Genomic DNA, 17,208 nt, shown 5'->3' on the forward strand with positions numbered 1-17,208 from the left:
TCTCAATTGTATTTAAAGAGACCGCACCAAAACGAGTTGCTCTCAGACGCACATCAGAAAAGGGGTAGAAAAGGGGCCTGTGGAGCTATTATAATGAGGAATTCAGACCCAAGCATTGCAGTTCCGCTTTATATAGACTACAAATGTATGATTTATATGTAAAAAGGAACGATTTAAAAGCATGATATGTCTCCTTTAAAGCTTTTAAAGTTCTTTAAAAACAATATTGTACCCTTGAGAGTACAGCCCCAGTGACAAGCCATTGTACCCTAAAGGTACAATTATGTACTTTATTTTCTGAGAGTGTAGACACAGTGTCTGATGAAGCATTATGATAAAATATTAGGCTACATCCATGGATATTGTAGTCTAATTGGTTCATGCTCCATGCTAATTGGTGACAATGAATCTCATTATCTTGAAACTTTCATGATTTACAGTAAACATGGAAGATTGTTTGTCTGTTTCCATACAACTATGCATTAAGAGTAATGCAACAGTTACTTATCATTTTGAGCAGTTGTATCAATTGATAGTTAGATCATTGTAAGGAAATGAATAGACACTCATTTGAAATGTAATGTGTGAATTGCCTTTTGAAATAGTAGTACTTTGATGTTAAGTTGTGTCATATTGAACAGGTGATTTTTGTTGAATGAACAAATGATCTAAGTTTTATGTGTATTGTATCCAAGCAATTGAGAAAAGTGAAAAATGTTCATTTTGATCATTGGTTGTGAGTTTTGTGTCTAGAGTTGTGAAAAATTACATCAAGGTTCTGAAAATATTAACAAAGTGATTGTAAAAAACTGTAATGTTAGTTAATGTATTAAACTGATTTTAACAAATAGAACCGTATTCTAGTGTTACTGATATTTTTATTAATATATTTATTAATGATGACTATTACAGTTCATTTAAAGATAACAAATTATATTAAACGTACTAGGCAATACTTAATAAAAACAGAGAAAAATGTCATCAATATCTGTAAAATAAGTAAAATGGCCAAATTTGCTTAAATTAATGGTTGCAAAAATGAGTGCACCCTTGATTAAATCCAAGAAACAACAAGTAATATTCTAGTACATCTTCCAAAAATAAAAGGATACTGCTCTGACCCTTCTCGGCATTGAGTGTGCAAATTCACGACACATTTTCACATCTAATGTTTAACTCCTGGAGTATGTACTCCTCCCCCTTGCTATGCCATTTAATTTAGGTGCTGTTAGATCCAAAATTATGTATTTGGCCTTATGAGACCAAAATGTGGATTACCAGAAGTCTATATTTTGTTAATATGGGCTTTGGAATAGACTAAATGAGCTTCTTGTGCTTTGGATACAGTAGGTTATGGAAGCCACTTTATATATTGTGAATCCCAACAATCTTTTGCTACACATCAGAACTATTTTTTGTTTTTTCCCATTGTGATGGATGATTTAGGGAGTTTATGCTCATGTTTATGCTTCTGTGAAACAGGAAGTCGTCGTCATGCTCCTAGTCAAACATTATATTTGGGAATATACTTCTATTTAGATATTTAACCCCAACGTGTATTAGAGAAAAACCTTTATTTGATCATGTGGTTTCCCCCCACTTTCATTTGTTTTACTTCAATGAAATGTTATATTTTTGTGATTTTTAAAAAAATGAAAGATCAAAGGATAAACAATGCAGATTTATTTTCACATCATTCTTTGATCATATTTACCATGGGTGATAATAAATCTGACCATGACTATATGTATATTTAATTTGGAGATCTCCATTCATGAAATAAATTAGACAGTTTGCTGCAAGTTAAAAAATTGTAAACATGACAAAAGTCAACCAGAAACCTTGAGATAAAGGATTAGATGGTGTGAGATAAAACTATTTTGATGAAAGACTAGGCTACTAAGACAAACGTTTGGAATTTGGCATGGCATGCACAGGTGAATTGAGCACAATAATACCAAGAAGGTGTAATAAGAAAATAAATCAGAAAAATCAGAGTCTGAAACGGACTGAAATGATAAATGCTACTCCTATTTCTAGTGCTTCTGGTGTTTTGGAATGATATCTACTGTCAAGTGACTTGGTGGGTCAAGTTTCTGAGCACAAAAATAGTAATTGATGTGTAAATCTGGCCAAGCATGTGTTAATGTGTGGTTTCTGTCATCAAACTTCCAGCAAACGAGCGAGCAGTTTTTTCAGCTTAGTTTCAATTAACTTTTTTCTCATCAAAAGATTAATGAAAATTAAGTTTTTCCTTATTTTTTACAGTACACAGCATGTTCACCAATATAAACTGCTTTTTTAGTTTTCTCTTTTACATATTGTGAAGTGAATGTTTTGTAGTTATTCAGTGCTTTTCCTTAATTTATCTGATTATGTTTTTGCATGATGTAGTAAAAATTGTGTTATGCTTTTTATATTTTCAATATATTGTATTGTATTTAATCAGCTAATGAATCCACTGTTACCAGTTCATTGTGCTTGATAAATGTATTTTATACACTGTATTATAAATATTTTCAGTTTGATTTTTTTGTTATTTATTTAGCCTTTATATATTATTTTATTGTTGTATCCATACAGGATGTTGCAGCTTTGGAAAGTCTACCCCTTCTCGGATTCTCTCTCCGAACAGAGAAACCAGAATCTTCATTGCATTTTAAACTTTATCACAAAGAAATTCTCTACTACATTTTCAGAGCAAGTGACAGACAGATCTTTGAAAGGTAAATGTATTGATATAAAAAATGTAAAATATGAAGGCACACATGTAGTAATAATGACATTTAAATATAATCATATTATATAATTTTTTCTCTCTCATAGATGGATTGAAGCATTCCAGGAAGCCACAGTTCTATAAGCTTCTCTTCCTTAACAACCTTGACAACTATCAGACCAGATCTTCATACAAAAGACAATATTAAAGTTACCTCATGACTAACTTGTTTAAATTTGTGGCTCACCACTTTTGTATGTCTAATTGTTACAATGAAATTTGTGAAGTGAGTGTTTTTAGTTATTAAATTCATAATATATCTGATAATGCTTTTGCATAATATAGTAAAAATCCTTTTATTAAGCAGTCATCATGTATCATTTATGGCAAAGCCATTGTACAACCAGTTAGGTGCACTCAATAAATGTATTTTTATAGTTTTTTTCTTTCATTTCAGTATTTTGTCATTTTAGAATATGTTGTTTTAGAATATTCTTTATGCTTACAAATATTTTATATTTTATTCCAATTAGTCTAATATAACATTATATAACATAATTTTATTCAACTATGTATTATCACTCATCAGGCTCAGGTGAACGTATTTATAGTATTACAAGCCTCATGGGTCACTCGGAGAGAATAACCTGAGGTAATGCTATGGTAATGCCTCCAGAAGGACAGGTAGGGGGGTGAGACTGATCTGAACTGGGTCAGGGGTCAAACTGCCTACGTCACAAGCTCCTAAGATGGCGTTTTGATGACGACGGGAGAAGTAAGGACCCCTGCCCTTGTTTAAAAGGTATTTGAAAATAAATATATATTTGTTTTCGCATATATATGATGTAAACAGACGCGTTGTGTTGAACTTACGAACTAATATTGATTATTAACACAAACGGCATTAAATGCATAGCGCGATCCGCTTACCTAGCCCACAGCAGCCTTGCAAGGTATCGTTTCCTGTTTTGTTTTTTTACTTTAAACGAGCTTAAAAATTGTTCAGTGTTTGTCTCATTGTTAACATATACTATTATCCATACTATTCAAGCGTGGCAGAGATTATAAAATAATTAATTTGTCATATACGCACGTCTGTAAAGGATTGATATCCGCAGTTCCGCATTTATTAAGAAACAGATACGTGTATTTTTTACCCAGGACCCACCGTGTGCTTTAACGAGGTCGGGCGTGTTATTCACGGGCGTGCTGTTTTCGACGAGTATGTGTTGATGTTTTTTTTTTAATAATATTTTGAAATGAAACCAAACCTCGATTTAAAACGCGTAGTTTCGCAATTTTAATCAAAGACCAGCCCCACTTAATTAGCACATGCGCGTTTGGACTCGTTATCTGTAACCCGTAGTGTTTAAATGTTAGATTCTTGTTTGTGGATCAATACAACACCATACCTGGCTCAAAAACGGGCAATGACTCTTAATATACGTTAATTATGACCATAATGACTATTATGCCAATGTCCCTTTGAAAATGAACAAAGCTTCTGCTAAAATTGCTGTAGTTTGTGCAGTGTTTTGGACTGTAAAAGTCATAATAATTGTATATCTTCAAATAGTGTAAGATTTATACATTTCTTTTTTGTTTTTCATTGTTAATCTTTTTGTGGACTGTCTTGGCTGATATAAAGTTACCACTGTTTAATTTTAATAACAATAGCTTGAGTGACTGTTATGGCAAAAACTGTGTATCATGGGTGTTTTTGGTAAGAGACATTAATGTATAGGCTATATATTTTTCTTTTCTCTATCTTAATGCCTTCAAAACACTTCATGACCACAACTGAGTGACAACAGTACAAATCACATTTGTTTTTTGTTTTGTTTTTCAGTAGATTAATTGTTGGCAAACTCCCATGAAGCATTGTAATCATAGTTGGTCACACTATTTTGCAGTCAACCTTTGTTTAAAATTAGTTACTTAACATCAATAATTGTCTATTTATTAGACATTTATGACATTTATGTCATCCCCAATGATTCATGGGAGTAGTTTGTATCATGAAAGAATTTAAAATTAGCATGAAATGGAATTTTTTTTTTCTAAATGCATCTTAATTTTATTGTGAACAATTTAAATTTTTTGATCTGTCGCGATTTCCATTTAGGGTTGGCTCGATACCACAATTTTGGCTTCAGTACGATAGTATTTACATTTAACCATTTAGCAGACGATTTTATCCAAAGCGACTTATTAGCAGGATTTAATACCTCTGTATTGATACTACATTTATACCATAGGTGACTAGCAGCCTCAAAAGATAACTGAATTAAAACAATTGCATTAAGAACAGTAGAGAAACTGTAGAGTTGCTTGTTCAAATATATAAACAGCACTTCTCAGTGCTCCATACTTGTAAAACTGAAGTGATACACTTAAAATTGTATTTTTTTTAATTGAATTATATAAAAAAAGTGCAATTTCCTATAAAAAGAAATGACACAGAACAAGTGGCTCATCTATTAGTTTGCATTTACGATCCAAGACGTAATGCACAGATCTATTTTGACAAACAGTATCAGGGTGTTGTTGTTTTTTGGTCTCGTCCGTTGCTATGCTTATCACTATCAATCATAGCAGTTATGAAACTCAATCCACCATTTAAATAAGGTTGTCAATCCAGAAACTTTGAAATGAGCAGTTAGAAGCATGGCACAAAAAGTGAGCAAAGAGCGCTCCCATGATAATCACTGAAGCTCAGTGCTCCACCTTACTGACTTGGAAAAAACTGTTAAAACCGTTATAAAAACTGTTATAATCAATGAATATCTTATTTACATAGTGTTGTTTTTTTAATAATGAAAGGATTCACGAACATGCTTTGGCTTAACTGTATGAGCTTGCTCTAAACAAACTCCACTGTTTTCAGTGGTGTTGAGTGGATTCAGAGCAAATTAAACCCACCTTATAGGCCATTATGTTCACTTGCTCAATAGATATGTCTGTGATGGGCTACAATGCGCAAACGCTGCGAAAACACATTGTAAATGGTAACATTTGACAGCGCTTACACAATTTCACATGGAACCATTAACATATCTGGTACTGAATTGAGCGAAATCATTATTGTACCATTTGAAATATGATATATACCGATATTTTTCCATTTTCCAATCCAACTTCCATTACATTGCTTGAACCTTTCTAGTTGCTAATCCTTTTTTTTGTTGTTGTTGTTGTTCAAATCAAAGATTGTTTTTAAGCCCTGATGTAACTCAAAGCTCAAAAAGTCTGGTTTTATTTTTTTTAATTTAAAAAAAAAAAATGTATGTGAAAAATACTAGGACCAAGGGCACTGAAAAAGTGGGTGGACACCTTGAGCTCAGCTGACTTGCAGTTACAATATTTGTACACTTTGATTATTTAAAACATAGACAATTACTTGACGACAAAAAATTCTGCATTATGCTGCCCGGACAAGTAACTTGGCGATGTCAATTTGCAGAGGTGGGAGTAAGTCACCCATGTGCAAGTCACAAGCAAGTCTCAAGTCTTAACCTTCAAGTCTCAAGCAAGTCCAAGTCAATTTTGTGAAAAGCAAGTCAAGTCAAGTCGTAGCTTGGGTCACAAGTCACTGGCAAGTCATACAAACGTTTGATGATTTCACTCAATTTATATATTAAAATAAGTTAAAACTATAGAAGTTGTGGACTATGGTTTTATTTGCAACATTTTTTTAAATATGCATTTCCACATACAGCTGAGTGGTTACTACAATAAAAATCTAAAAAATAAATACAATTTCAAACTACATAGCCTAAAATGTAAATGTAACTGAAATTAGGCCAACATTAAAGCATGAAAAAATAAATATGCCTCAAACATTGCAGAAGACCATTAAAGGTCCCATTCCATGGATTATTTTTATTATTTTATAATGTTTCCAGGGGTGCCCTTATAATGTTAGTAAGTTTTTTAGATCAAAAATTGTTATAATTTAGAAATAAAAGGCATATTTCCTAGCCTGATTTCATTCCCTGGTTTGAACACTCTGTTTGAAGGGGCGTGTCTGCTGTGAGACTTCAGTGTAAACGCCCTCTGCTGTGATTGGCTGACATGCTTGCATATGAAATATCTGGCATTACATGTGGAACTATCTGGAAAACTTTTACTATTACAGCTATTATACGTTTTTACTATTACAGCTATCTGGATTAACGAATCGTGAGAAGTTTTTTAAGTATTTAGATCTATTCCCATCACATAAAAGGTTGCAGTGATGAGCACTGAGCAGATGACAGTCTGTTGATCGCGTGAAAGATCTTATCATTGCAACGCAGTTTCTGCACTCTCACTAATGATTTCACCAATGCAAACATGAGGCATATAAATACAGTAAGAGCTTCGTTGTGCAGTGTAACAGCGTCATTGATTTCATAACGAGTTTTGGCAAGTGTCCAGATAAAATCGCGCTGTGTGATTGATAGCTTGGGCGATTGGAAAGGGATTGTTCTTTGATCGCTTTCTGTATATTAATCACAGTTTAAGTAATATTATTTTCATCCTACTAAGAGAAACGAACGATGTGAAGAGTGATCGCTACTTCCATATTAAATCACTACTTACCGCTTGCTGGAATATAGTTGAAATTGCCCCCTTCGCCACAGAACAAGAGCCTGCTAGCTTAGCTTCCAAAGAAAGATGGCTGACACTATATGTACATTCTGTGAGTGCGATCCCACCCTCTATGGGCGGGTTGTAAACATGTGGAACTAGCTTCTCCTACTGGCTGTAGTCTTTAGCCTCTGGAAAAAATCCTCCGATGACGCAAAAATCGTCATTTTGCGTCATCGGAGGATTTTTTGGCCAGACAAAAAATACATAAATCTCTTGTCTCAGGGGGATATGAGGGTAGAAAGCACAGTAATTCTAAAATACTACAGGTTTTCTACTAATACAAAGCTTAATGCTAAATCTTGAAGTATCCCTTTAATGTGGCTTAAGAAAGTGATATTGAAGCACCAAATTTAGTACACAATTTATTAATAAAACTTAGCTTACCTTGTACAGACTAGCAGAAAAATATGAACTCAAAACGCTCAAAGATAAAAATGCCCTTAATGTGAAACTTGGCGCATCGCATACATATTCTATAGGCTCTTGTCTGTAGGCCTGTATAGTTTTACTCCCATAGACCCTATTATAAAGAAAACGCTTTACGTGCCTTATTGCAGTAAGATGGGGATATACTAAAACTCACTAGCCTGTACACCTTATTGAACATGCAACTATAATGCCTGTTAAGCGTTTTTATAATGGTTTTCTACAGGAGAGAAATGCCTAACCTTGTGTGTTGTTCATATTAATCTGATTTAATCTGCTTGCCTGTACAATGTATGCTTTATTAATAAGGTAGGCCTATAGTATTGCAGAGTTTGGTCTTTTAATGTTAGCCTTTTGTCTTAATCCATTACGTTAAGCAATTTCTTTATAACAAGGAAACATTCGTTGTGAAACTTTGTGTTTTGAGTTCATATTTTTCTGCTAGTCTGTACAAGGTAAGCTAAGTTTTATTAAGAAGTTGTGTACTAAATTTGGTGCTTCAATATCACTTTCTTTGATATGCGGTGCGTTTGATTGCGGTGCAGTTGTCTGTTTTAGCAGGCTACTGCCATCTAGTGGTAGTAGGTTTTCTCTGATAGTGTGTGTGGATTGTGAAAGGCTAAACCGGCGGAATAAAAGTCTCAAAATCCAAATTAATCAAATAGGATCAACTCAGAAACGAGTCAATGAATGCATGTGTGTCACCTGATCCACAAATGCACATCTTTCTAGTTGCATGCACAAATTTTGATACATTTATTTTAATTCTTAATTTTGCACACGCAAGTTGAAAGGCATTTGGTTGTGGATGGTAAAACATATCTGCAACATTTATCAAGTTCATGGATAATTGTGCATGCATGTGTTAGTCATTTTGAGAATAAATTTATCCCATACAAGCCCTCTCCCCTGATATATCAGTTGCACACCCAGCTCAACCGACTCAAGAGATTACCTGCAGGGAAGATGAGCGATGAGCTATTCTACACATTTTCTTTTTGTCATGCATAAATAATTTGTAAATGAAAGAATAGTTATGCTAATATTTAGATGACTAGCTGTAATTTGTGAGCGAGTTTTAGCCATCTTCTCTAGCTCGCTTTTTTTAAAAATTGTTTTTGTTTTGATTTTATTGTCATAATGCCTAATAATCTGACTCAAGTTACAGAACAGGTAATAGCAACATTAGCTGATTGTTTTTGAGCTTCCCGAGCTTCAGACACCAGCGTTAAAGGGATAGTTCACTTTGAAATTAAATTTTGGTATGTTTTAGCTTACCTGAAGGGCATCCAAGATGTAGGTGTCTTTTTTTCCACAGTAGTTTCAATTTTGATATTTTTAGGTCAAACCGTTCTTGTCTGACAGTCATATCATGCAGGTCTATGGTCACGGTCTCAAAGAGCATGCACAGAGTCCAAATTAAAACAATTCCCCATCGTCCAAATTAAACAATTCCCCATCGTAAGTACACATTGATGGCCTAAGACACGAAACGAGCGGTTTGTGTGAGAAAACGAACAGTATTTATATCGTTTTTACCTCTTATAACACACCCACGTCCAAGTGATCTGAGGGCGCGGGCGCTTCCTGCTGTGTGACGTGTACGCAGACTGGTGCATAGATATATATACACTAGATGTCGCATTAAAGTCATTCGTTCCAATGAACTGCCGTAGCCAAGGCGACATCTAGTGTATATATATGCACCAGTCTGCGCACACGACACACACCAGGATGCGCTCGCGCCCTCAGATCACTTGGACATGGGTGTGTTATAAGAGGTAAAAAAAACTATATAAATATTGTTCGTTTTCTCACACAAACCGCTCGTTTCGTGTCTTAGGCCATCAATGTGTACTTACGATGGGGAATTGTTTAATTTGGACTTCTCTGTGCATGCTCTTTGAGACCGTGACCATAGACCTGCATGATATGACTGTCAGACAAGAACGGTTTGACCTAAAAATATCAAAATTGAAACTACTGCGGAAAAAAAGACACCTACATCTTGGATGCCCTTCAGGTAAGCAAAAACATACCAAAATTTAATTTCAAAGTGAACTATCCCTTTAAAGTCCCGCCCACACCTGCACAGTGTTTTGTGATTGGCTGTGGCTACACACCCACTGGCCAAAGATTGTCGTCCAGAAACGTCCTGAGCACAGGAATTCAAGAAGAAATTAAGAAATTTCAGGCACATGACAATTTTTCTGCTGACACAAACACCACCACACACTTCTAGTGGACCATAAGTAATGATTGAGAGCCTGAGGCATTATTTTTGTAGGAGTCTATACTTTATTCTTTCTGAAAATCCTTCATAGAGCACCTTTTTAGGCAAAGCAGATGTTATTGATTCTCCGTGAAGGTCTGTGTCACATCAAATAACATTTTGTCATCCTTTCTTACAGTGACACCAATGCAAAACATCAAGGGTAGGCGATGGAGCTCCCCAACTACGCCAGTCAACTGCTTCTCCAGCTCAATCAACAACGCTCAAAGGGCTTCCTGTGCGATGTCATCATCATGGTTGAGAATACACTCTTCCGAGCTCACAAAAGTGTCCTCGCTGCCACCAGCCACTACTTCAAGTCCCTTGTCCTTCATGATAACCTCATCCACCTTGACCCTGATATGGTGGATCCAGCTGTTTTCCAGCAAATTCTGGATTTCATTTACACCGGAAAATTGTCAGATGAGACTTTTGAGGCTCTGGATTTGAGCTCTCTGCTCACCACAGCTAACTTTCTCCAGCTCAATGACCTCTCAAACCTGTGCTCCACTAAGATTAACCAAAATGGATCCCTCGATAGCGTAGCATGTGGGAGCTCCAAATCTTTATTTCGCCTGTATGAAGACCACTCATCAGACACTGAAACCTACACGTGTATGACTCCTCCCAAAAAAAGGCATAATGCTGAAAGTAAATGTAGGAAAAAGCAGGACTTGGGGTTGGATTTGACTAAGAAGAATGTAAAGTCTGAGACGAATGATACGTTTTTTCTTTCTAGAACCATCTCCAGCAATATGCAGCTAGGAATAAATGGGAAGTGTGTTCCAAAGAAAGAGAAGTGGATAATTCCTTTGGATGGAGCTCAGGAAAGAAAAAGGGAGGGATCCCGAAGAAAATCCAAGGTCAGTGGTTACATTCCTCTTAGCAGGGTTGGAAGTCAACTAAGCCAGAATCAGACTTTCACTTTACAGTTGTCTGTAAAGAAAGAGAAAGGAATTGGAGGGAAAACAGACGAAACTGATGGCCAAAAACCAAACAATGGCAGCACCAATTTTGTATATCAAAAGGAGACCTTTCTCAAAGAAGCTGAAGGGGACAACCCTTACGTTTGTATACCATGTGAAAAGGGTTTTCCCTCCTCCGAGAGTCTCAAGTCCCATGTGGAAAGTCATTTGGATGGAGACCTGGATGTGAAGGTTGAGGATGAGGAGGAAGAGGAACGTGATGGAGACGCTGGAATCACCAGAGTCTCGCAAGAAGCTGCTGAAAGCCTGGAGCAAAGTCCGCGAAAGTCCCTCAAAGATGTTGACACCTTGCGTCCATTCCCTTGCAACATTTGCGGCAAGATGTTCACACAGCGCGGCACTATGACCCGCCACATGCGCAGCCACCTCGGTCTAAAGCCGTTTGCGTGTGAGGAGTGTGGTATGCGCTTCACCAGGCAGTACCGTCTCACTGAGCACATGCGTGTCCATTCAGGGGAGAAACCGTATGAGTGCCAGGTCTGTGGTGGGAAGTTTACGCAACAAAGAAACCTCATTAGTCACATGCGGATGCATACCTCAGCATCTTAGAACAGGTCAAAGAGCCCTAAACTTGGATAATGCAGATATCAACAGTTCTCATTAGTGCTTTGGTTTAGGTTCTTTTAACTAGGGCTCAGTTCTCCCACAAGTTCTCCAGAACACTACAAAGATTCATCTAGATATTCTTTACAGTTTTAGCTTTATCCACAAATCTTCTGGAATTCTAAAAAGAGTCCTCTATCACAAAAAGGAAACCTCCGTAGTCCAATCTAGGGTACGATTTTGGCAGCGTTTACTTTTTGATCTAATTTAGGGTTCAGTTTCAGCCACAAATTCTTAAGTTCTACAAATATTCTTCTAGCTCAAAAATGATACCTCTGAAGATCTAGAGTAGGGCTATGTTCACACGGTCAGTCCAAATCCGATTATTTGTGCATCCGATTGGAATCTGATCTATATTATTGACTGTCCACACTGTGTATCGTAACTGTTCATACCTGATTTGTGTGTCCCGTGGTGCTCTTTCTTTTTCCGGAATATCTGCATATGTTTCTATGGCAATGACGTTGCGTTAGTAGGCATACGCCAAAAACAGCAGCATCGTGGAGGGTTTTGCAATACAGATGTTGTCTTATTTACAGCTTGACAATGTGTAACCACCGCGCTGGACTACTACAACTGAGGCAGCAGCAGAAACGTCTGACATGTTTACGTTTTACGTGGCCTTAGAAAGTGACATAAACAAAGAAATGCAATTTAAATAGGATTTCAAACCACATATGAATGTAGCTTTTTTTCCCGTTCACATCTGCTTTATGATCAGAAAAATATGATCAGGTTCAATCGGATATGCACAAAAATCTGATTTGGACTGACAGTCTGATGAGGCTTAGAAATAGCCAACCTGGAGGGCCTTTCAACAGGGCCTATTGATAATCTGGTTCAGGTGTGTTCGATTAGGGATGGAGCTAAACTCCTCCAGAGCCGGATTTGAGAAACCCCGATCTAGAGCAGGGGTGCAAAACTGTGGCCCTCCAGGAGTTTGAGTTCAGAACCCCTGATCAAGAGCGTTCTTTGTAGATTTGGCCAAAACGGAACCCTATATTCTCTCAAAAGGAAACTTCTGTAGCCTATTCTAGGGATCAGGTTTGGCCACAAATCCTCTAGAACCCTATATGAAGATTCATTTAGTTTACCTTTTGAGCTAATCTAGTATTCAGTACAGATCTCGAGTCCTTTAGGATTCTATAAAAGAATCCTTTAACTCTTCTCTACACTGATTTCCTTTTTGAGCTAATCTAGGGTTTGTTTTCATCCACAAATTTCTAGAATACTCTTGCTGCAAATGATCTAGAGGATTATTTGGAGCATTTTATTTTTCTACTCTCAAAAAGAAAACCATTGTTGTCTAATCTTGGGTTCCGTAAGGTTTCTCTACAATTCACTTTTTTTTTTTTTTAGATAATCTAGAGTCCAATTTTGCTCGCAAATCCTCTAAAATGCTACATAGAATTATCTTGAGCTTCGTTGAAGAATGGCGATGCCATTTCCTGATCAGTATAAAAATGCCAACTTCAGCCAATACCTGCTGTTATACCTCTTTCTATGAATTTCTATAAATTTTCTTCTTGTGCATGAATTGTTTATTGTTATTGTTAGTGTGTAGCTAAACAAATATCAAGTTTATCCACTTAGTGATGTAGTTTGATCTATTAAAACGAAAATTACCTCAAATTGCTAGTGATTCTCTCCGAACTGAAACAACCGAATGTTCCTGGTGATACCAGTTATTTTACAGCAGTGACTTGCTATACCTCTCGAATGTAATTAGGAATCCTGATATAGTTTAGGCTTCAGAAACTGACCGCTATAATAAAGTTATCTGGTTGTTTACTTGAATACACAAACTTGCTACCTCAGATTAAACCAAACCCTCTGATTAGCCTGTATGAGATTAAGACTACATGTTGGATAAGAAAACCTACATGCTGTCTTCCATAATACAGTGACTCTGTCTAGTTTATTTAATGATCTTAAACTGACATCTGATCCAGAACAGGGGAAAACACACTGCCTGTTTTAATGTACACTTTTCAGGGGGTCAGGTAATACTTCACTGTAGGGTTGCTATCTGAGCTTGTGAAGTCATATTGCTTGAGCAATTAGGGTGTTTTGATGTACAGTTCCAAAGAAATATTGAATGTTGAAATGCTAAAGAAATACTGTAAAACTATATAACCAAATCTATATTCTTGCTAAATATTTAAGTCTAATTTATGCTTCTTTCAATTCAGGTTTATATTATAAATCTTTTTTTTTTTTTTTTTTTTTTTTTTCATGGGTTTTCCTTTGGGATTTATTATTATTGTTGTTATTATTATTATTATTTTCCAATGCTTCAACCAATGGCTTAATGTATACAGCATGTTGTCCATATTTTCTTGTGGCATGTGCATTGTTCTTATGATTTTAAAAATGTTAGGTTTAGCAGATTGCATTCTTGCATTTAGTGTTGAAATGAGACCAAAAGCTTAAAATCAAAACCTACTGTAAATATCTTTGGGTATCTTAATGTAAATGACATGTTATTGTTATCAGTTGATGCATTACTGAAACTTTTACTTGTTCAGATATGAAATGATTTTCTTGCGGATTAATGTCTTGTTTGTTATAAACCTTGTTTCTTTTAAACTACCTCTGGTTGGGTTGTATCATGCTGGAGGGCTTTTTAAACAATACCTAAATCCGAGGTTGTTTTGTAGTTAGTTGCCTGTTCTGGTAATATCAACAAGGGTACTTTAAATAATAGATCAACTAGTCAAATTATTTAATTTGCTGAATTGCCATTACAGGCACTCTTTGTTCAGTAGTGCTTGCTTTTCTCTCTCTCTCTCTCTCTTTGCTTTATATGATTATTTGACATTGTCTGTAAATCAATATAATTTTAGAATATTCAGGAACTTTTTATTACATAATGGGGCTTGAAACTGAACTTCAAAACTGTGACAAGACTTTCATTTGCATCCTCTGCAAACCTCAGGGAACATTTTAGGGACACATCCCAATGAACTTTTTGAACCATAAAGCACCATTAACCAATGTTTTTTGCAGCTCTTTTGATTTAGACATGTTTCTATATTCACTATAACTGACACAATATGCCTTCAGAAGGTTTGGCAGCTCTTTACATTAGCAGTACAGGTTTGTGTGTATGTGTATGGTTTTGATGTGGTTTTCAAATGATTTTGAAATGTCAAGTACTTTGTTCAAAAATAATGATACGAAAGTATTTTCAACTTGTTTATGAAAACCAAAGCACATTTTCACTCTTTGAAGAATTTAAAGTCCTGGTGTAAGTAACATTGTTCTCAGTTATGACATGAAATAAAATTAAATGCTGATCAAATAACTTCACTTTTGCTTTTTATTGATGTGGGGTTTGTACAAAAAAATAAGCTTCTAATAATATATGTATAAACTGCCATTGTATGCAAATATTATAGCATCTTTGAAAACTATTTGCCACCAATATATAAGGTTTAGCTATGTTGGGGAATAATTGATGGCTATTGGGAATAACATCAATAAACATTTATCAGTAAAAACCAATAAATGTTTTCAATGCTAAGAAAGTAAATATCTCTAAATAAAATATGTAAAAGTAAATTCTAAAAAATATATTTTAATCTGATATCCATGACTAAATAGATTTGACTGATAACTTGCATTTCTCAATTTCACACTTAAATATAATTAAATAGAGTAAAGGTTATGTGTATTTGGCGTGCTGGTTTTTTGCCCCGTACTCCCCCGTCCCAGGTTGGGATAGGAATATAAGTGAGATGGGGTGGTGGTGGGATGCTGGAAAAATCTGCTGTATATGTATATATACCTCCTGATCCTGAATTGAGTTGACTAACTGAATGAGCTCCTCCCATGTTAATTATCTGATCATGCTCCTCCTGAATTTTGTTAATAAAACATCATGTTGAATCAAAAAATAGTCCAGCACACTGAAAATTTAGAATATTAATCATTGCATACTGCAAAATGTATAGCATTTATATAGCATAAAAAATTGTAGACACTATACTGTACAAAATGCTTTTCGAACAGAGCCAAAAGCTCTCAGTAACAGTGTTTTCATATCTTGTCCAGTGGGTGGCAGCAAGACTCCACATAGTGATGGAAGTGATCACCATTATTCATCAAGCTTTTGGAGTGGGAAGTTTGGGAATACTATAGTTTCAGTGCTTCTTTGTTGAGCTGACAGCCTCATTGCAGCCTTCATCCACCAGTAGAGACCTACCTGTTACAGATCTGCATGCTCACACAAGCAAGTTGAGTCCTCTTGTCCTAAACCTTCACTGAACTTAAGATAAGGCCCAGTGTTTTCACATGTAAATGTCTGCAGTGTATTGTTAGCACAGAGTGCCTTAGAAGATTTCATACAGCATGCAGGGTGTTATCTGATGGCGTGCAGGCCTGCAGTGTAGGACAAGCAGACAGGGTTCAGAGAAGAGAATAGAACAGCTGGCAGCATCCCACGTGCGGCTCCCAAAAGAGAGAGCAGACACTCTGAGCAGGGTGGGAACTTGCATACTAAGAAATCTACAAACATAGAAATCCCCTTTGTGGCATTATCAGAGAGCGGACAGCTTGTGCTGTGCACACACAGACAAGTACACAGTGAAAGAAACATTCAGACCAGTTGAATAAGAAGTCTTTGCTCACTTTGGTCTTATCTCACTTTTGCATATTGTTTGCATAGTTAAAGTTTCAGTGACCCACATCGTTTTGGTTTCTTGTTTTAACCATTCAAACTTAAATTTAAAGGGTTAAATGCATGTTTTTGTTGTTGTTGTGGACATTGTGTGTGTATGTAACCTAACAGAAATCAGGTGAGTTGATGTGAAAATGTAAACTGGGACAAAGGAATCCACCATGAAGATATCCATGATAAGAAAAACTAACTTTATTATTGAACATGGGTGCAAAGAATCATTAAATAAGCTTTATTTTTAAGAGAAACATTCAAGACTTCCTATTAAAAATATACAAGGACTTTTTTGTTTCAACAAACAGGAAGTAACTGAAATTGAAATACAATTTATTTTTGTCTTTAGGTTGAATCAATCTTAAATGTTTGAGTAGACTAAAAATGGGCCAGAAATTAGCAAAATAAATGTCACTTCTAACACTGTAAAAAAGTGAATGTGTTGTACTATCATTAAGCACAAAGCAGGTTGCGTCTCCTGAATGTCCAGGACTCGGTATGTTTTAACAACGAATGTCAATGTACAACAAAAGAACTAGGCTATATCGAATGTCACTTTTGTCCTGTGCATTCCAGGTTGCAAGGTGGAAACTGGCTGAAAAAGACAAAAATTTGCTGTAATTGGCACTCACACAATAGAGGGTATAGTGTAAGGGTCAATGGGGCTTATTGTAAAGTAGCTACACAACGAAAGCAGCAAAGCGCATTAAACCAGAAGACAGAATGCAGAGTGGTTGTTGGCAGTAAAATCAGAACGTGTGTGAATTCAAATGACCAGTGTTACACTTTATCAAGGCCCTGTTCTTGTCTCCTCGACGTCCTCGTGATATATGACTTTCTGTATCAGTAATAAATGCAATGTGCTGTGTGTGCACTCGCCGAATACTCTTGT

The 17,208-nt window shown here is 35.9% G+C and overlaps 2 protein-coding genes across 3 annotated transcripts in view; both read left to right on the forward strand.

Annotated features, from left to right (window-relative positions):
• LOC307151600 (FYVE, RhoGEF and PH domain-containing protein 6-like) overlaps positions 1–3,169 on the forward strand; it is a 66,816-nt gene extending 63,647 nt beyond the window's left edge. For both annotated transcript variants that reach the window (XM_079859698.1, XM_079859697.1), the window contains exons 20-21: positions 2,584–2,726; positions 2,827–3,169. In XM_079859698.1, the coding sequence (XP_079715824.1) occupies positions 2,584–2,726; positions 2,827–2,863 (180 nt within the window). In that variant the 3' untranslated portion in view covers positions 2,864–3,169. The remainder of the gene's footprint in view (positions 1–2,583; positions 2,727–2,826) is intronic.
• Positions 3,170–3,412: 243 nt separating this feature from the next.
• On the forward strand, positions 3,413–13,334 carry hic1l (hypermethylated in cancer 1 like). Its single transcript, XM_079859699.1, has 2 exons — positions 3,413–3,521; positions 10,192–13,334. Exon 2 carries the CDS (start codon positions 10,223–10,225, stop codon positions 11,585–11,587), a length of 1,365 nt encoding a protein of 454 aa, XP_079715825.1. The 5' UTR covers positions 3,413–3,521; positions 10,192–10,222; the 3' UTR covers positions 11,588–13,334.
• The last annotated feature ends 3,874 nt before the right edge of the window (positions 13,335–17,208 follow it).

Source organism: Squalius cephalus (assembly GCF_949319135.1).
Source record: "Squalius cephalus genome assembly, chromosome: 23".
Classification (NCBI taxonomy): domain Eukaryota; kingdom Metazoa; phylum Chordata; class Actinopteri; order Cypriniformes; family Leuciscidae; genus Squalius; species Squalius cephalus.